Here is a 21,107-nt window from a genome sequence, read left to right on the forward strand (position 1 = left end):
AAGAGATAGCTGCATCAAATATTCATCATTATCATCAACCACCATTCCCTTGTGCCTCACAGACGCTGAGATTCCTGCACAGGATCTCAGCTCAACAGGTGCGGTAAGGTTCATTCTATCATGAGAATCTGCTCTAAACAGAAATCTGCTGCCAAGCTTCCGAAGAAGGCACACCCGAGCCACCCGAACACGGCTCATGGCCGCGGGGCAGCTGGAGGGGAGCGGCGCTGCGAGCACAGCGCTGCCCAGCACGCCGAGCTGCTGGCATGTGGCAGGGCACGAAGCTTCACCCCACTGCACAAGGGCTCTCTCTCGGAGGGGCAGCGGGGCTCTCGGAGGGACACCGGGGCTCTCTCTCGGAGGAGCACAGGGATTCTCGGAGGGGCACCGGGACTCTCGGAAGTCCACCAGGCCCGCCCGGCTCAGCGAGGGCAGCTCGGCAGGAGGCTCCGGTCCGGGCTGCCCTGAGGCGAGTCCGGCTGCGGGCCAAGGGCAGCGCCGAACCTGCCGAGCCGGCCAGGCCGGGCCCCGGGGTGACCCCCGCCCTCTCACAACGCCTCTGGCAGGGAGGCGGGCTCTGGGCGGGCGCGCCGCCACTTACCGAGCCCCAGCACCGGGATGCTGTGGCCGCTAGCGACCGGCACTGTGGGGACACCGCCCGCACCGGGCTTGCCCACCGCTGCCATAGCCCAGCTGCGGCCCGGGACTACAACTCCCGGCGGTCTCTGCGCCACAACGGCGCCGCGGGCAGCCGGGAGCCGGGCGAGAGGAGCCCGGGAGCGGAGAGCTAGGAGCCGGGAAACGAGCGGCCGGGAGCCGGGAAACAAGCAGCCGAGAGCCGGGAAACAAGCAGCCGAGAGCCAGGCTGTCCCCAGGCCTGGCCCCGGTCCCGACGAGCGGTGGGGCGTGCGGCGCCCCGGCTGAGGCCGCTTGGTTTCCCTGGTGAGGCGGGTGTTGGCCGGGCGCTCCCCGAGCATGCTGTACCTGGTGGGGCTGGGCCTGGGCGATGCCGAGGACATCACGGTGAAGGGGCTGGAGGCCGTGCGGCGCTGCCGCCGGGTGTACCTGGAGGCCTACACGTCCGTGCTCACCGTGGGCAAGGAGGCGCTGGTAGGTCCGGTCACAGGGCCCGAGGCCTCTGGTGCCAGCGGGCCTGGGCGTGCTGGGGCTGGTGGGTCCGGAGGAGAAATGAGCGGTGCCCGCTCTCGGGAGATTCATGTACGGGACCTTCACATACCGTGTTCTCTAGGATAAATTAGCAAGAAGACTGCAGCAAAAATAAAATGTTCCTACAACTGTTGGCGCTAGTTTTCATCTCAAAGCCTACCAATATGTGCAAACCCTGCGATACTGGAGGACTTGGTTAGAAAGTGTCTAATCTGTTTAAAAACAGCAACAAAAGAACCCCATCCAAAAGTCATACCAGAAAAGCACATATTTTGAAGCCCTGCACCTCTGTATCAGCCTGAGGTGTTATAGCATGCCTGCTGGGAATAGCAATTTCATTATGTCACATTTCCACGTGAGCCAAGCTGCCTCACCGTGCAGAACAGGCACAGCTCAGTCAGAGATGTTGGACAACGTGGAGATTAAGTTTTTGTTAGTAAACTCACCTCGTGGAAGACAAGAGTAGTAAAAATGTGCAAATTGTAACTCTGAGGAGGTCACAGATGGTCATAGAAAGATGAAGTTGAATGCAGAAATAATACCAAAAAATGGCATAGCTGCCCACAGACCAGAGACCTTGCCTCTGAATAAGCTGATGCTGTGTGGGCTTGGTGCTGTATGGCCATAATGTACCTGTATGCAGAGCTGCAGATACACAGAGCATGTGAGACCTATAGCTTGTAGTCAGCATTACATGGTTGCCATGTACAAGGTAGGCTAGAATATTTGGAGCATCTCTGGTTTATGTGCTGTATGAAGATATGCTCTGTAGCTTATGTTTCTTTTCAGTACACTGAAGCAGTCTAAATTGAAGTCATTCCGTTCAAAACAAAATGTTCTTTGTGGTTGTTTGATAGTTGGAAAACTGCTAAATGGAAAGGATTACTTGGAGATTTTTACTTTTCAAAATGAGCGTTTGCTATCAGTAGAAAAATTAATGGATTCCTATCCATCTGAAAATCAAGCACTGATTAATAGGAAAATGCTGACAGTTTTTGATGTGATTATTTTGGGTTTTCTTGTCGTATATTTCTTACTGTTTTAAGTCTTTTGCAGACCTTGAAATGCCAAAGATGAGATAAAAAGATCAATAAAAACAAAGTGAAAATGTTGTCTTACCTAAAACACCTAAGAGGGAATATAGAAGTTAATAACCAAGTGTTTATACAGCCTGGTTTACATACAAATGACAATGCTGAATAGTCGGTTTACTAATCTGGTGGTCATTCTCTCCTAAGCACATGAAAAGTTAGAGGAAAACTCTCAAGAAGTAAAGAGCAGATCTTTTCCTGCAGAGACTTCCCAGAAATCCTTCTCTGTTGATGATATTAAAATCAGGTCATAAAATTCAAATGACAAGACTTGCTTGTTATTGGGATGGCCTAAAATGAATATTAAAAGTTGTTTGATGTTGACCATCCAAATTGGCCCTGAGTCTGGTGAAAGAACTTTTTGGACCCAGTGACCTCCCAGTGAGTGTACATTTTACTGTTTATTTATTCTCTACTTAGCATGCTTTGTTTAGCATTGTGGAGCAGTCTCAAAGCATGCAAATAGATTCCCTTGGATGAAGGCAGACTGAAAGGTGTGTTCCTGGGGCTGCACCCAATCTGTTCTGCAGCGTGCATTTGCTCACAGTGCTGGGCCCAAGCCAGGCTGGTGCAGTGGCAGCCCATGGAAGGGATCTGTGCTGTTATGGGGTGCTCTGCTTTGCAGTCAGCTCCCTTGTCCCAGTGTGCATCTGGGCTGATGGAAACCAGTGGGTGTCAAACTTTGCTGCAGTTGGTTCAGTGCAGATCTCAGCATTACTCCAGGGTGACTGTCAATGGTTCAGAATCACAGATGCAAGATTTGCTTACACATTTATTTGGTCCCCTCTCTGTTGTATCTGTACAGGTTGCAGTCTTTTTGACATGGAAGATAATAACCTGATTTTATACAGTTAGGAATACTCAAAAATGGGCAGGAACTCATATTCAGGGAAGGGCATGTAGCCTGGTAGCAGAGGTCCCATACCTTTTACTGTCACTATGGGATGGATTTTTTTCGAAAGCATCACTCTCCTTCTGTACAGGTATTACAGTTCTGTTGTCAATTCACTGTTCTGTGTGGGCAAAGAAGTCACAGAAGGCGGAGGAAAACCTTTCTGGGTGATAACTGATTCAATGGTTTTATCCATTTATTATTATTCATAATACCACACAAATTTTCTGACTACTACTTAGAACAAAACCACCTTTCTTGGTCTTTGCCCTGGAAAAAAAAAATAATCATGTAAAGAGCATGTAAAATGCATGGTGATACAACATAGCAGATGTTTTCAGTATGATCAGAAAACATGTTCTAGAACTAACTGAAGTTTCATTTACATGTGTGAAGTTGATTCTTGAAATAAAGGCATTTAGAATGTACAAAGAGACACAATGATTACTGAGCTGCTGAAGAAAACTTAAGGACAGGATCAAATACGTGTTTACCTGTATGCTTGGTAAAGCACTTCTTAAAGAGAACTCAAGATGAAGGACGAATATGAAGTCATTCCTTAGATGTGGTTAGCTAAAACGTACCAAGGAAAAATCTGAGAGAACAGGTTGTGGTGGAGCTAGTGTAGTGTTTGTGCCTGGTTGGGTGCCAGTATTGTAAGTAGCCCAAGAGCTAGGGAGAGGGGGTGCCTCACAGCAGCAACTTAAATTAACTCTGCCTGGAGTGCACCCAGGTACCCTCAGTGCAGGTGGGTCTGAGCTGCTTCAGGTGCAGCTGCTCAACTGACACAGAAAGCACAGAAAGCACGGAACGCCAAGTCAGTGTCAGGGTAAAGTTCACATTCACTGATTTTTGTCAGCTCAGGAGCTGCTCTGTGCAAAGCTCAGGTGTTCTTGCAAGCAGAGGTGAGGTTTTCCAAGACATGGGGCAGGCTGCTGGGGAGAATAACAAAGTTACTTATTCCAGTGTGCGTTGGCTGTGTTCCTGAGTGAGCACCCAGAGACATACAAAAATGTTCCTAAGTGTCTTATTTTGATGTTTATTATTAATTTCAATTTCTAGGAAGAGTTTTATGGAAAAGAATTGATTTTGGCTGACCGAGAAATGGTGGAACAAGAAGCAGATAGCCTTTTAAAAGAAGCTGATGTTTGTGATGTCGCATTTCTTGTGGTTGGTGATCCTTTTGGGTAAGACAGTGAAACATTTTAATTATAGCTTCATCACTTTTTTTTTTTTTTTCAGTAGGAAGAATCCAACTCTGTAACTGTTGTTATTTTTGAGGGAACTGATTTTCAGACCAGAAACACTTTTTATGTCTGTATACTCCTTACTGTATTAAAAATATACATACAGTTGTCTACACTTTGTCTTGCTTTGGAGTTTCCTTGCCCAGGTGTTCATTATAGATTGGAATGTGGATCCTCCAGAATGTATGAATTTTTCCTTCAGCAGATACTTATAATGTCATTCATTATAATTTTATTCTCTGTGCTACCTTTTATAACAAATGCTTTGCCTCATGATTTGTCTGCTAACAGAAGAAATTCTGTGTTGTCAAATAAATAAGAAATGTGCTGTTTTGGGGAAATATTCTTTTAGTTGCTGTTTGCACTTATAAACTGCAACTTTTATATTATTTTAGAATCAATACAGATTAATCTGCTTTAATATATGCTAGTTCTTAAAATCATGTATGTCATTATAAATGTATTCTCCTGTTGGTTTATTAGGCCTTTTGTTTCCACTTCTATTCTTGCTGGAAAGTATAGGCTTTTTCTATGACCAGAAGGATCTCCTTCTGTCTCTTTGGTCAGGCATCATCAATCTGTAATGTCAAGCCATGCAGAAGAGCTTTTCATCTCCAGCTGGTGATGCAAGATTTATACCACAATGTTAAGGGGCACAAGAAAAATGAAATCTGAGAACCTTATTTGTGATGGAAAAAATGGAGTTTATGGAAAAAGGAGCAATGCACACATTTGTCAAAAGCTGATAATTTATGTAAATACAGGTTGAAGGCAATTGGCAAGAGAATATTATATTAAACTAATTGTGGGCAGATGACTCTGTATTTCAGAAATATTGATTACACTTGCAGTCCATGTTTACATTCAAACTTGATTTGTGCAGAGTGTAGACCCATGTTACCTGTACCCTTGTGCTCTGAGCCAGTGATTGGTACAAATACACAAGATAAAAAAACAAGCTACATGGATTGAAATGTAACTGCTACTTGTAAGCAGTATTCTGATTGCCTCAGTTATCATAAGTTTCAATGTCAAAATACTTCAGTTCTGGTTACCATACTATGTTATTGTTAAAAACCACCCTTTTTTTGAATGACTTGCTTCTCTCTAAGTGTTTATGTTCTTAGCTCTTAGTAGTACAATGGAAAGTCCACCACTCCAGGCTGGTGTTAACATCCATATTATTACTACCCATAAAACTTAACCTCTCTGTCAGTGACAGAAAATACTGCTGAAGTTTTGCCTGTAGAGAGATGACTCTATGAAACTTTTCCTGGTATTAGCTGAGTGCCCATAAGGGCACTCCTGCCTTCAACTACAGTCATTATAGACAGATCTGTTGGGAGAAAAAAATACTGTCTGGAGCAAATTTCAGTGAATAAAGCCAGCTGATGCCTTGGTCAGTATTAGCATAACCACAAAATCCTCCAGTGCTCCTTGTCCTTTGTATGTGCAGGGAATAACACAAGGCTGTGAAACCAGTCTCCTCTTCTCTTAGAGTAGACATTCTTAAATTACCTTTGCTTCTGGAAGTGAGGAGCAGTGTTTGTATAGTAACTAAAGTATTGGTTCAGATCACTTTGCTGCCTTCTCCTAGGTCTGGGAGCCTGTTTGTATAAGGGTGTCAGATTTCCCAAATTCACATTCCTCATTTTTTTTCTTCTGCTGAAAATGATTTCTTTTTAAAAATATTGATCTTTACAGCTTTGCCAGCTGCTGCCACATTTGTGTTCCAGTCTGAAGCACCTGATCTGCTGACTGGTGCTGGTCAGACACACAGCACTGAAATTATCAGGCTAGAACCAGGGGAATTCTGTTAGGGTAACTGAACAAGGCCAGGGTGAAAGCAATTTTCCTAGTTTATTGTTTTGATGGCCATATGTTATTTCTTTCATTCCTTCTTTGAAATGGCTACACAGAAGTCTGTGGTCTCATCTTGGGAATGAGATGTCTAAGGTCATTGATCAGGTCTGACAAATTTAGGCAAGGGGTAGGTGCATTTTCAGTTTTCACATCCATATAAGCATACGTACAAGCAAAATACATATGTAAACATTGTTGTAGTTCAAAGATTTGCTTAATCTATATGTACTGACCATTTTAAAAAGGCTCTAATCTCAACTGCTTAACTGCAAACCCAGTGATTCTTGCAGCAGTCAATCACTGCAATGTGTATATTGAGCCTTAGACCTGGAGCTGAATTTAACTCTGTTTGAAACTAAAATATTCTTAACTCTTTCAGAATAAGCTCTATCACTCAGATTTAGGCATTGTTAATTTGAGTAATCTGGATTAACTGTTAGAAAAATTGATTCAGTCTAAGGATGTTTTTTCTAAGTAAACATGCAGTTCACCTCTGTCTGTTCAGAGTTCTTGTGTGAGCATGGGGCTTTCCTGGCACACGCTGGTGCAGATGGGAGAGGGCCTGGCTGTGCAGCCAGTAATGAAATCCTGGAGTTTTGTGGAAGTTTGTGCCAAACAGAGTTGACCTTTACAGTTCAATGCATGTTTAACAGACACCTGCAGAAGACAAAGGATACATGGACCTTCCCTTTTCAAGTGCTTGCCAAGGCTACTTTATAAAGTGACATTGTCACAGTGTTACAGTTCTAACGATGCCAGAAAGCTGCAAAGGGCTGTACCATACTGAGGATGCCAGGCATTTCAGCTGGGGAAGATGACATGGAAGCCTTACTGGAGTTTTTATTTTCCTGTAACCACTGGGATATTGTTGCCATTTTCCCATCTCTGTACTGTCCTTGTTGTGAAGGATTTAATTTTATTCCAAAACAAACTATAGTGATAGTAACACTCGGTAACACCATGTTTTCAATGTTTAATTCCTTCCTTTTCTTACCACAGGGCCACAACACACAGTGATTTAGTGCTACGTGCAGTAAAATTGGGGATTCCTTACAAGGTCATTCACAATGCTTCAATAATGAATGCAGTGGGCTGCTGTGGTTTACAGGTAATATTTTTGTGTACGCATACGTGTTGTTTCACAACTGCTAAGCTGAGAATTGGTGAGCTCTTCTACTGCTGTGGCAGTGCATGTTGCAATCCCAACTTTGAAGATCTGTAACAACTGTACACATAATCTTAGAATTTTTTAGCGCGTCCTTTTAGCATGCCACATGTCAGCAAAAGCCCTTTTTGATGAACTCATATGAAAATGAATAGTAACACATTTATTCTTTTCTGCTTTCTAACTTCCTTCTGCCCCAGGAGCCTTTGGTATTTAAAGTAATTTTACAGATGAAGCTTTGTTCATGTTGGCTTCCTTTTACTACTGATGGTAAAATCAGGTAATACCTGATAAGTTTATTCTTAAATAAGGTTGTTATCCTTTAGACAACTATGCTGATCTTGTCATATCAGAAATACATGCACAAGCCTGCCTATATGTCCAACTCAGATCATAATTCCAAAGTCTTGAATATCATGCACTCTTTCTCTTAAAAAATTTGATCTGTCTCCACTTTCTGCCAATCTGATGAGGGGGGAGGGATTTGCTTAGCCAAGGACTAGTAAAACAAATTACAGTTGTTGTGCATCTTGAATGGCTAAAGTAGAAAAGGTCTAGTGTTCCCCAAGAAAATACTTCCTTTTACACATATATAGGTCCATTATTACTTTTACTTCATGAAAGATATTTTGGTAGTGTATAAATAATAACTAATCACATATAAATTAGATGAAGCTTCCCTCTCTTGTTTTCATTCATCACTTTAACATAGAACCTGCCCTCTCAAGGTTCAGAATGGTTCCCTGTGTATGGGACCCCAAAACCAAGTTCCCACTTTACAAAAGCCAATAGCAAGCACAGGAGTGTAAGTGTACTACAGACAAGTTGGGGGTTTGAACAATAACTTTCCATTACTGAAGGAGGAATTCCTTCCTAGCAGTACAAAAAAGAACACAATTTATTTTAATTTCAACAAACACTTTGGTACATTCAAATTACTCCAATACTCCAAACTCCATTCAAATAGTAATGCTGGCCAACAGCAGAAAATCTGTGTCAATGAGTTTGGGTATTATCTTTGGTTTTGATTAGAAATCTGAGCACCCTGTCTGACCTGGCTCAAAACCAATGCAGTGACACCTGTCCCATTAGCTAATGCTAAAGGGAATGCTGCATAGCATTCACACTCTTTATAATTCTCTTGTGAGCACCTTCTTAGTGATGCCTGCCTATTGCTGCAAGACTTGGGCAAAATGATCTTTTAGAAAGGAAATGGGCTTCTTGGTGTCTAAAATGTACCCAGCAGACAAATAGCAGCTGTCGCATGACTGCACTTACCAGGGTGGGTAAAACAAGAGTTGCAGCTGGGCTCACCCTTCCCCTTTTGGCTTGATGGTGCTGTAAAGTTTGCTGCTGCTGTCAGGTTGTTGACAAGTAGTTTCTGCTATTTGCTGTCTTTTTTACTGTTCTCTTAAATTCATTAGGAAGGAAGATGCAAGGCCCAAAGAGATTTTTAAGTTTTCTGAAAGTTTGCTTCCCCCACAGTTCAGCCATGCATAGGAAGGAGCAGTATGTAGCTTTTAGGTTAATTGAAAAAAAGGGCCAGAAACCTAATGTGAGTAGACTATAAACAGTCCATAAGATTATTCACATATGCAGAGTTTTGGAGATTAGATTGCTATTCCCTTATCCCTTGCTGAAGGGAGCAGACCATAAAGGATGTGATGTTATTCACTCTGGCATTAGTCCCCTTTTCCATTCTGCCTTCGGAGGGGTTGCCTTCTCCTAAGTCCACACTCCTGTTGTCATATAAGGCATTTTAGGCAATAGTGATTGCATTACCAGGCTGAATATAACCTGTTGTACATTTAAGTCTTGATTGCTCCTTACTGGCATAAACAGCAAGTGAGGTGTATCTTACAAAAAAGCAGCCTTTGATTAACTAGAGTTGTATTGGAAGTTTATAATTTCTTTCAAAAGCCTTCACGTTCCATGGCTGTCTCCTGCCATCAATTTAATTTTGGAGTTATTGTGTCTCCAATTGTAAAGTTCCTGTCAATGGGAGGGATTCCTCTTTTGCTTCACCACAGAAAAGGCTTTGCTTTTTTTCTTGTTTTAATCTGATTGTGATACAAGCCCTCTCTCTTTCTTAGTAGAGAAAAACAGGAAACACCTTTATACGCCGTTCAGAGAGCCATGTGCGTAGCGAGCTGTAACTGCTGATTAGGCTGTCAGTGAAATGCAGCCACAGCACAGTCTGGTCACAAAAGAACATCTTTGGTCATCAGAGCAATGTTTCTGTACAGCCAACAAGCCAACAACATTCTGGTACTGTGCAATTTTCCTGTACAGTGATTTAGTGAAGTTGGTACAGTATCAGTGATGGTTTGTTACCTTCATTCCATAGCTGTAGTTCTTGCCAAATAATAAAGAGGGCTGCATATCTATTTTCAAATACTTTTTTTCTATCTCATCATTTAACAGAATTAGTGAAACTGTTTTGGAATACTGAAAAAAAGGAGTGGGGTTTTAATTTTGAAAATTAAACTTCTTGGAAGCTCTCACAGCCTGATAAACTGTGCTGGGATAATATAACTTAGCAAAGTGGTAGTCTTGACTGTGCATAAGGCACTGTGATTTGCTGTGCCTCTCTCTTTTACACTGTTTTTGCTGTGCTTCACTGTGACAGATTTTTTTCTTTCCAAGGCTGAAGAAGCTGTTTTCCCTTAAAAACAAAAGAATACAGTTATGGGAGAGAAGCCAAGAAACGTGCTCCTATGTCAGTGCCTCTTAGCATGTTCTCTGCAGGTTCACCTCCCTTGTCTGGAGTCTGCCATGTGGGTGTGTTTGTCACTCTGACTCCTGTTGTGGTGGGGAGCAAGCACCAGTGAGGACAGCAGGCACTTTGGTATCTGCAGACACTGCCAGGGAAGCACAGGCTGTACCTGTGCCCACTCTCAGTTTTTCAGAATAGGACTGATTGCTAAGGCTTTTAGCCCTAGAATAAAGAGGCAGGAAAATGAGAATCTCTAATTTGCATATTTCTCCTTAATTTCTAATATGCATGACATCTGGGTTGGTTTGGGAACGTCACTGGCCAGACTGGTGCTCTCAGGACAGAATTCTCTCTGACCCAGTGCTGCTAATGTGTCCTTGAGGTAGAACTGCTGTTGGTCAAACACATCTGGAAGATTCTGCATCACGCTGACCTGTGGTGCATGTGAAGGAATGATGCAACTTGAAATGGCTTGAGATCATGGCACTGACATAAAGAAAGAGGACTGAGAACTGAAGGGCAAAGCTGGAGGCAAGTCACACGTTGAGATAAAAGGCTAAAATGAGACGCTCATTTCTGAATGGTGCTGCTCATTTTGAAAGCATTTGGTTGGGTAGCTAGGAAAAAAACATGTAACAGCAAAGAGCTGCCTTTCTTTTGCGATGTACCCACTTTCCAGCTGAATAGCTTTAGAACAAACATCTGCATGTGCCCTTGTTTCTTTCAGTGACGCATCTTGGGTTTTATGTTTGCAGTCCTCTTAATTCTTGTTAGAAAATTACAGTTATAAAATAGAAAATAGCCTTTTTGCTAGCAGCTAGTCACTTAAATACAAAAGCAATGCTTACTGTGTTATTTTTGAGGTTTTGCTGAACAGGTGAGTATATTTCCAGTGTCAAGTTGAAAAATACTACTTAAAGATGAAGAAGCTGTAGGATGCTATTGTTAATTACTGTGCTCATAGTCAAATAGAAACCCTGTAGTAGCTGCAGGAGTGGTGCCTCTGAGTCCCACCCTCTCTGTGTGCCCTAATCTTCAAAAACACTCTGCTCTAATAGGAGGGACTGTACACAAAATTACTGACTGTTAAACTGTTTTCTATTTCTGTTTTTTCAGTTACTAACAGTTTCTGAGCCTTTAAGAAGTTGGCATTTATTTCTCAAGCCAATTAAAGGTTTAAACAGTGCTAGTCACACTATTTCATTACTCACAATTGCTGTCCAACTTAGTGCTATTTGTCAGCAGCAAACATGACCCAGAAACATCTATTTAATCAGGTTTGGGGTTTTTTTTTCTTTTAGATATCTTCATTTCATATTAGTAACCCAAGTCACCTTCAGGGCAGGAAGGAAACATTGCTTTTGACAGAAAGAATCTTAGAAGGTTTTTAAAGATAAGGTGGCATTACCTTGAAGGGCAAATCCTCTCCTATGCAAGTTTGCTTTCTCAGTATTTTGATAGCTGAATTTTGTTCTTCTTATGGAGTGGCTATTTCCTAAGCAGATCCAAGAGGCAGCCAAAGCAAAATGTGCTTGTCCCTTCAACAGATTTTATGTGATTTGTCTCAGCTGCCTTCTGAAGACTGCAATTATATGGAGTGGGTTTCCCTCAACCAAATGTGTTTTCTTCCCAGTTCCTTTCTCTCTGGCATGTACTAAGGGAACTGGAAGTTTTTGGGACAGCTAGGGCAATCTCTCAGCTTGCAGTACAAAAAGGAGTCAAAGCCAGATCTAGGTGAATGGTAAAACTTTTCAGTTTCATGTGAAGGTTCTCATGAGAGGCATTTGAAGTTGCTAAAGGTCTGTGATACTAAATAAGGTAGTGTAAAGGGCTAGAGTTAGGCTTGTGGTTGTTTCATATGACCAATTCCAAGAAAAAACAAAGATTGAGTGATTCTGCTAGCTCTTTGTTGACAATCACACAACTTCTTAAACTGCTATCAAGCAACAATATATAATACAAAGAGCAGCAGGAGCCCTTTAATTTGATGTATGTGGTCTGGAGGGTTGTAACAGGTTAGGGGGAATAAAGGGAAAAACCTGACTCAGGTTCCTTATCTTTGAGGATGAACATTGCCTAGCATCATGTCAGAACCCCTATGACAAAGAAAAAGAAAATGTATCTTAGCTTTTCTGGGTATGCTCATTGGGATCTATCAGGAAGTAACCTGGGATAATGCAAGGTGCTCTGCAGTCTCTAAATCCACTATTCCAAGAGGAATAGTCTTAGGAGAAAAAGCCTCTTAGTTCCTACCAGTGGGTTGTGATTAGGCTGAGAAGAGTCTGAATTTCCATCATTCACATAATTCCTGTGCTGTGAGAACTATCTGCAGTGGGACCTGGGATGAACATGGCTCTGTAGCATTTCAGACCTAGGAGGTCTCAGGTATTTGGTTGTGTATGGTGGCAGGTCTGAAGAATGTAATAACTCCTTTTTTTGGGAGGAACCAGACCTGTGACTAGTTCTGAAGCTGTTTGAAATGTTAGGAAAGGAGATAGGTTCATAAGTGAAAAATTGCTGTGTCACCATTGAAGCTGATACAGCAATAATTCTGGGAAAGATGCTGTAAAAATAGATGTCTGTGTTTTGAAATGTTTACTTCTTGGTTTCTCTGCAGCTGTTAGCCAACTGACCTTTACTATTATTTTGCATCTTCTATCCTGCTTGCTTTAGTACTTTCTAGAGGGGATGGTGGATCTTCCTTTTTTAATTTCCCTATTTAGTGTCAGCTTGTTCTGTCTTTTATGCCCTAAATTTTTGTGGTGCTTGACCACACCATGATTTCAAGTGAGGACAATTGATCAGGACAGGTTCAGGTATTTGATATCAGACTGGTCTTTAACAAAGTGGCTGAGCAGTTTCATTGAAATTCCATTTGCATGAAGACTTTCCAAGGTGAGATCATGGTACTTTCTCTCACAGTTCATTCTGGCCTCTCAATTTGCAATCAATTCTGCTTGTATAAACAAGAAGTAAAATAAGAAATAGCATTAATAGAAAGAGTAAAATACTAACAGAAAACAAGCACCAAAAGTTGTCAATCATTCTTTCATATCATGTGTGTAAATAAAATAGGAATTTATATCTTGTTCTGAGGTGATGTAACTGTGAGTTGAAGAAGAGCTTTCTGCAGTGTTTTGTGAGAAAACTCTAGCAGCAGGGCATTGCCTCACAGTGGAGTGCTGGCTTCCTTTGCTGACCTGAGCTACTGCATTGCAAAATTTGATGCACAGAGTTTTGCTTAAGCCAGTCACTACTTGGGGGAGGGTGCAGAGAAAGGGGTATTTCCAAAGACTGAGGTCTTTCAAAAGGACCTTTTGAAACTTTTCTGTGATGTTTTTGAGCATTGAGAAGAAGGTAAGAACTTTGGTTTCCAAGCTGAAAACATGAAATATCTGTCCAACCATTTCACTGTGCCCCTTTGAAATTCTGGCACTTTTGTGCCTGAGCAGAATGTAGGCACATTAACAAATCTGCTCACAGTGCAATTGTGATGCCTGAGATGTTGGGGCAAAGCACACATTGCCCACTCCTAAACCCCTCATGCTTCATGTAAAGTGCAGCACACACAAGTTGACTGTGAAATTTCATTTGCTGCTGCCTCTCTTTAGAGCTGTGCCAGCCACTGTACAGCCAATCCCTGGTCTCTGCAAATACACACAGCTCGTCATCTTACTGAACTCCTGAACAGTCTCAAAAGCATGGCAGTAATCCTTAGTTGTGTTGTAACACTCCTTGGTTAGCAAACATGTCAGACAGCTCTATTTCAGTGAGAAGCATGATTCCTGGAATTTTGGGACCCTCTGCAGCCTTTTTTGGTTGGTGGAAAGAATGCATTTTAATTTCAGTTGGTTTTGTCTTTAGTGGACCTGCTGTCTTCTGTAACTCCTGAATCCTTAGGATAGTAGTGCCATTTTTGGCATTTACAGCTCTCTCTGCTGGAAGGCTTTTCTTGAAAGTCTGATAATTCATTCCCAAGTTCAAAAGGTGGAAATTAGAGCACAGCAGAGGAAATTAAATTAGGAACAAATTGAATTCTGCATGAGGAGGGAGAGCATTTAAAGTGTAAGTTCTGATACAGTTATGTCCTTCTTAATGCAGGCTTGCCCTGGTGAAGAGCAGTTCGTATGTTTTCTTAAATGTCACACGTCTGTAGAGATCAAATACTGGATGAAAAAAAAATATTGGTTTGTGTCTGTAGAAGTGTTTGGAAGGTAATTGGTTATAAGTATTCAAGCACAATAGAGGTATCCCACTTACTACTTCAGTTCCTCAGCATTCAGATTGATGGTGTACCAGGGACTTTCCAAAGTAGTATTCCTCCCTTTGTAATTTAAAGTAAGAATCTGTGCACATTAATCCTAGGATATCTGTTCTTCGCAAGTTTAGTTAGTAGAGGGGCATAAACTGCAAAAGCATTTCCAGGAGGTCAATAAAATATGTCTCCTACTCTATCTTATTGGTGTAGAAACTACTTCTGTGCTTTCCAGGTGCTGAGAAAACAGGTGTATTTTTTGAGACTAAGTACAGTTGTCTGTAGTATCAATTCTTCATGAAGGTGTTCTGAAGGTATTTCTACAGAATAGACAGGCAGTTTCTGACAAAAATATTTTACTCTTTTTTGACATCCAGGCTTCAGTATTAATTAATGCAAAACCCTGTAAACAAAGGACAGATTAGTGAATGATTGGCAGGGAAAAGGATAACTTGCTTAACTTCTTGTTGGCAAAGAGGATCTTTGTAGTGAGTAATGGAAAAGAGAATGATAACAATCAGAATTAGCAATGTATGGTATAAAGTTGAAAGTCCAGCTCATTCTTAACATGTGGCAGAGTGGTTTAGGAGTTCTGGTTCCCAACAAAATACCTCACAGATATTAACATTTTTCCCATTTCTGCATATCCTTTCATTTCCTAAAGGGCAGAGGTGGAAGATTTTTTCCTTGGTTTATCAAAATGCCAAAGGGCCAAGGTAAGAAAGATTTAAGGTTAATTGAGGCCCCTTTCTGTCCTGAACAAGGACTGCTGCTTTGGGGAAGTGGCTGCAGTGGTTTCAGGTGCTGATGGGGAGCTCTTAGGTTGGTATCAGACATTGCAGCACTTCTGGAAGTTTGCAGGAATGCTACCAAGGAGATTAAAGGTATCTTGCTCCCAGATGCTCTAACAGTGACATGGAGAAGGAGAAACTTCTTTTCTAATAGTTTTTCTACAGATTTGGTACAAAATGGGAATGAGTTCTAGGCAGCCACATGAAAAATAGGCAAAGCATACTTTGATTTTTCTTTTTATTTTCTAGAACACAGCCTTGAAATAGCTAATATCAGGAAGGTTACATCAGGAGCAACTTATTTGGTTAAACCTGTATTTACTGGAAGAACCTTTAGGTTGTGAAATGTACCCAGTATGTTCTTGTGCTCGTGCTAGAATGAAATACTTAAAAGAGGAAATGTTTTCAGTTATCTTCCAGGAATCTTTGAATAAATTTTATCAGCATGAATGGTTAAAATTTGAGCTTTTGAAAATAAACATGTTTCTGCTGTGATTCAAGTTCTGCTCTACCAGCACAAAGGAGTTAAAGCCACAGGCTAATGCCACAGCAACAGAAGTACATATAGGGGAATCCCCACATGGCACAGGGCTGCCAGAGCTGCTTCTATACAGGGTCCTCTGCCAAAGCACACACAGTGCCTTTGTCTCCTTTCATGGGCTTGGAAAAGCAGCTTTTCCTTCCAGGAGTACAGAGAAAGTGAGAAGGGTAGTTCATGTAGCTGTTGTTTCTCTGGTGGGCTTGAGCAGACAGAATAGTGGCAAGCTGTAAAATCCATCTGGAGTGGCCTGAGTCCAGAGCTAAATAGACCAAAACTGATGCTTGGTATTCCCCTATTTCAGGGCAAAACCTACTTCCAAGCCAGATGCTACCTTAAGTTACATATGACTTTCCCTTTTGCATCACCAGAGATAATTGGCAAGACTGTGGCTTCAAATGTCTCAGCAAGATGAGGGACTTACTTCCAGTAATAAATGTGTTAAGGCTGAGAATAGAACCAGTGAGTATACTTGACATAGGATCTGCCAGCAATATTCTTTCCATATGTGCATAAACAATGTTGTACCTCTCTGCTTCATGCACAGTCTGTCTTCAGATCTTCATATCTACTATCTCCTTTGACTGTAACTTCTTTTGCCTGCTAGAGCTTCCATCTGCAGCAAAATGCCATTTAAATCAATAGAATCAAAACATTACATTATAGCATTATTCCAAGCTGTCTAACCTTAACCAAAGTAAGAAATAAAAAGCCCTTAGCCAAAGTAACAAATAATGATTTTGGTGCTAATCTTACAAAGCTTTTGCCTTTGAAAGGACTTCAGAGTTGAGTAACAATAGAAAGTAGAAATAGAAAGTTACTAATTATGCATTGGAAAGGTGAATGGAGCAAAATCTTTGCAGGTAGTTCATTACTTGGCCTTTAACATTATTGAATGCTCTTATTTTTTCTTATTGCTCATGTGTGTTACTGCATTTGCTCTGTTTTACAGTTGTACAATTTTGGAGAAACCGTTTCCATAGTGTTCTGGACAGATACATGGAAACCAGAGAGCTTCTTTGACAAGATTGAGAAGAACAGGCGGAATGGAATGCACACCCTGTGCTTACTTGGTGAGCAGCAGCCACTCTCCTGCCTTTTAGTTTGTGTATTGAGTGTTTACCCAACTGACTAGATCACCAGATAAGCAAATGTGGCATTAAAAAGGTTAGTGCTGATGAACTTCTGAACTGAAAGTGACTTCATGGATGTAGAAGCAATGTGGTAAACTGGGCACTTACAATCTTGGGGTTTTGCATTTTAACCCCTTTCATCTGGGTCACTTTGGTTTAGAAGTTGATTATGTAACAAGGAATACTTATTTGAGGTTAAAAGTGTATCCAGCTTTCTGTAGGCCGGGGGAGAAGGGTGTTTGAGTACAGGTAACATTTGGATTCCTCTTGGAAAGATTATGGTCAATCTGTTTCATAAAACTGGCAGCAGTCTTACCTACCCGACTCCTTCTCTATTTCAGTTTTGCCCAAATCCTTTTATTTTCCCATAAGAGAATCTTGTTCTAAATTTTGATTGGGACAGGAAGGAAGTGCTAATGAAAGTCAGGTTCCTGCATGGCAGTGATGAGCAGTCAGACTGCTTTACATTCTGTGACATAAAGTGCTCATAATTTAAGAGTAGTCCCAATGAACTGGTGTGCTCAAATGTGCTAGTATTTAACTATCTTATGGTAAATATGCCTATTTGTATATTTACCAGGATTTTTATTTGGCTGTGTTGCTCTGAAATCTGTGAAATTTGCCCTGTTGGGTAAAATCACATGCATAAAGTCACAGGCTTTGAGCTTAACTAACAGATGAAACAGTACAATGTGATCCATATTCTAATAGCTAAATATAATAATATTACAATATTAATAATAGCTAAAACATTGTTAAAGCTTCACCTACATAGAAGACTAAGTGGGAAGCTTGTAGAAAAGCTGTGTTTTAATGTGTTTTGTTCTACAGATATTAAAGTGAAGGAGCAGTCTCTGGAGAATCTCATGAAGTGAGTCACCATTTTGAAAATCCATAGAAACATACAGTGCCCCTACAAAGGTTTTTTTTTGTACAAGGAACAAAGGTTCTGTGCCCATAATCTAATACTGAACTTACCTGCCTTCTTCTCTTGTGCTTCTTGGTGGCCACTGTCCTTTGTTTCTTACCAGGAGTGAAACTCTTTTGTTCCTTGCAATAGGGCCTGGCTTTATTTACAGTAAGTGAATGGAGTTGCAGCAGAACATGATCTTTTTTGTAACTGTTCCTGTGAGAAGCACTAAGTCAGACACAGATAGGCTTTCCTCTTGGTGCATGAAGTGTTATTTCTCTACTGTTCTGCCATCTCCTGAAACAGATTAATATCTGAAACAGTGTTCTAATTTTATTCTTTATACACAGTGCAAAGTGCAGAATACATAACACCCTTCTTAAAGAGTTAAATAAGCAATATACAGAAAATGCTCTTAAGCTCATTTAACTGTGTTCAAAAAGTTTTTGCCACATCTTACTCATCTCTGCAATCTGTATGTTTTCACATAAATGGATCCTCTGTACCCATGCTGTAACTGGTCTAAATTAACATTTGTGAAGTCTCACAGTATCATTGAGGTTTGTTTATTCTGGAGTTTCAAAATAAAATCTGTTTGACTGAATCCGCAGTTGGCAAAGAAAGCAGCATTTCATTTAAGAATATATTTCTAGTCTGTAATCATCTGTCTACAGGGCATTTAACAGAAAAACAGTTGTATGCCCTTGCATTTAAGTCTAATGCATCCTTCAAGAGTAGCTGCAAAACCAGCATCTTGCTTCTAGCAGTTGAATTTGCTTTTAGGATCTAAATGATCTGGCAGCTGGAGCCCAGCTGTTTCACAGGGGTGGTGAGAGCACAACAGATTTCTGTATTCTTTAAAAATTCCACTCTTGTCTAAAAGACCCAGCCTGAGAGCCTGGGCCTATTTAAATTCAACCTGCTGGTCTAGAGGTCTCTTGAAATAAGCTGTAAGATTGCTGGGGATAACAAAATGGGTTATATGTAAAATTTCTCTGCTTTTCCTTCCCTGCAGAGGAAGAAAGATTTATGAGCCACCACGTTACATGAGTGTGAATCAAGCTGCAGAACAGCTTCTTGCCATTATTCAAAACAGAAGGCTCCAAGGAGAAAAACCAGGTATGATTGGACTGCTTCTGTCTGCTACCACCCCTCTCCAGTCACACGTCTTGATGAGCCTCTGAACTCCACTCCCCTCCCCTGACTCCCAGAATTCTGCTCTGCAGTGGATTTGGGCTGCCCTAAATCCCAGTCACGAGATGGATTTAGCCCAGCACAGTTCAGTGAGCAGCAATGAAGCCGCACTGGTGGCTCCTGAAGCTACAGTCAAAGCCTCAGTCTGGAAACCCTGCACTGTTTCTATCCATGTGGAACTGTGAGCTCTTTGAGCCATTAGAGTTGCAGGAGGCAAAAGGATTCTGAGCATTTTAGATCAGTCAAGCTTTAAAAAAATCTCAGCTCTGTTTTACTTAGACTGGTCACACTCTGCTCTGTGTGAACACCAGCAGGAATCTAGGTTAACCCAAAGATGCAGAACTGTGATTTTCACCTTGAATTCTTAACACTGGTCAGGAGCAAACTGTGAAATGTTTATTGAGACCAAGGGTAAAAGCACAGCAGCTCATAAAGATGATGCAATTGTGTCACAGAATTTTTTCTAACAAGTTCGTCTAGGTCTACTTCTCATTTAAAAAGTTTATTCCTTCAGTACTGTTAAAATGAAAATCCCTTAATTTTATCCTTTACATAGAATGAATCAGAAGCAGCAGGTTCCTCAAAGTGAACACAGTTCCTGAATGAATTCTTCCTTATCAACATCCTTAAGTTTTATTTTCTTTGAATAGCAAGTTTCTTTCTAGGCCACCCCAATATTTTTATAATTGGAGGTTTAAGAATGCAGTGTTAAGGTTTAAGCATTTTGAGTATTTTTTCCCTTATGATAGGACCATTAGTCAATAAATGAAACATTTCATCTTCTTTCTTACAGAAATTACTGAAAACACAATTTGCGTTGGCCTTGCTCGTGTTGGTGCTCTAGATGAGAAGATTGCTTCAGGCACTCTACAGCAGATGTCCACTGTGGAATTGGGTGCTCCACTACATTCCTTTATTGTTACAGGCACTATGCATCCTCTGGAATTGGAAATGCTTAAACTGTTCTCTGTAGATAGTTCCAGTTTTGAAAATAATGCATGTCAAAGGACTGCTTAAATAAAAACGAGGCATTTACATTTTCATTCCATCTTTAATTGCATAACAGCATAAAGATATTGCTGTCACTATTTAAGACTTGTCTAACTGTAGTTAGACTCAGAGGGCAATGCTGCAGGAACATGGACCTGCTTTTACCTGAGGCTGCAAACTGCATCAGCTGGTATCAGCTTCTACCCTGCAGACACCTCCAGAAACCTTTGCTTCAGATCACCGACATCCACTCCAGTCTTGGGCTGCTGACTGCAATAAGAAGAGTACCAGGTATCTGTGTGGCATCACTTGCTGTAGTGCATACCTTGTTTTAAGTGCATTAGATGTTAAATTTTGCCTTTCAACTTTGCAGAAACTTAGGAGTTCTCTTACCAATAGAAAACATTAGTGTGCAAAACCTGTTAGGTCTGTGTTCATCTTTCCCTTGGGAGAGTGAATACAGGCAGGTGAGAATGCTCTAAACCAAAGAAAACCAAGAACTTTCCCTTTGGACAGCTGGTGAAAGAGGGGGAGAAGCTGCACAGAATTTCATGGTTCAGAAGCTGCAACTAAAAATAGAACTGGATTTCTTCATATGTTAATGCTAGTATTTATGAAGGGCTAGACTCAACTGCAGCAACCACAATTAATTAAGCCAAGTCTCAGCAAACAGACTGCAAGAGTTCTCTTTAAAATCAGCTTGTAGATGATGGTGGTTGCTATTTCAACTATTCTTCACAATATAATGAAAACAAAGCAGACCTGTATGCATACTTTTTTTAAACTGAAGATTTATTGGAAAGAAATTTGATCCCATATCTTTTCAGCAATATAGGATATTTAACATTTTATATAGACTGTATTCAAGTAGAAAAGATTACATTAAAAATTTCTTAATATTGCACTTGGGACAAGCCGTGGCTAAGCTACTAACATTAGCATTCCAGAACAAAATCAGACATTGTCTTCAGAATTTTAGTGAGCTGCCTTGTGTTACCTGCCAGATTTCTTCACAGGTACTTTGACACACTTTGCTATTGAACTGAAGCTCACTGCTAAGAGTAATTCCTGTAATTTAAAGGTAAAGGCAAGCAATATGCTGTATGCTACCAGGAATGATTTTGCAATTGCTTCATTCACATTATTTCACACTTC

The 21,107-nt window shown here is 41.0% G+C and overlaps 1 protein-coding gene across 1 annotated transcript; it reads left to right on the forward strand.

Annotated features, from left to right (window-relative positions):
- The first annotated feature begins 618 nt into the window (after positions 1-618).
- DPH5 (diphthamide biosynthesis 5) lies at positions 619-20,005 on the forward strand. The gene is given in 9 exon segments (XM_059478017.1): positions 619-878; positions 880-929; positions 932-1,110; positions 4,213-4,337; positions 7,260-7,368; positions 16,678-16,798; positions 17,690-17,729; positions 18,784-18,887; positions 19,756-20,005. Coding segments are annotated over 9 exon segments (1,212 nt in total). The 3' UTR covers positions 19,980-20,005.
- The last annotated feature ends 1,102 nt before the right edge of the window (positions 20,006-21,107 follow it).

Source organism: Ammospiza nelsoni, chromosome 9, assembly GCF_027579445.1.
Source record: "Ammospiza nelsoni isolate bAmmNel1 chromosome 9, bAmmNel1.pri, whole genome shotgun sequence".
Taxonomy (NCBI): Eukaryota; Metazoa; Chordata; class Aves; order Passeriformes; family Passerellidae; genus Ammospiza; species Ammospiza nelsoni.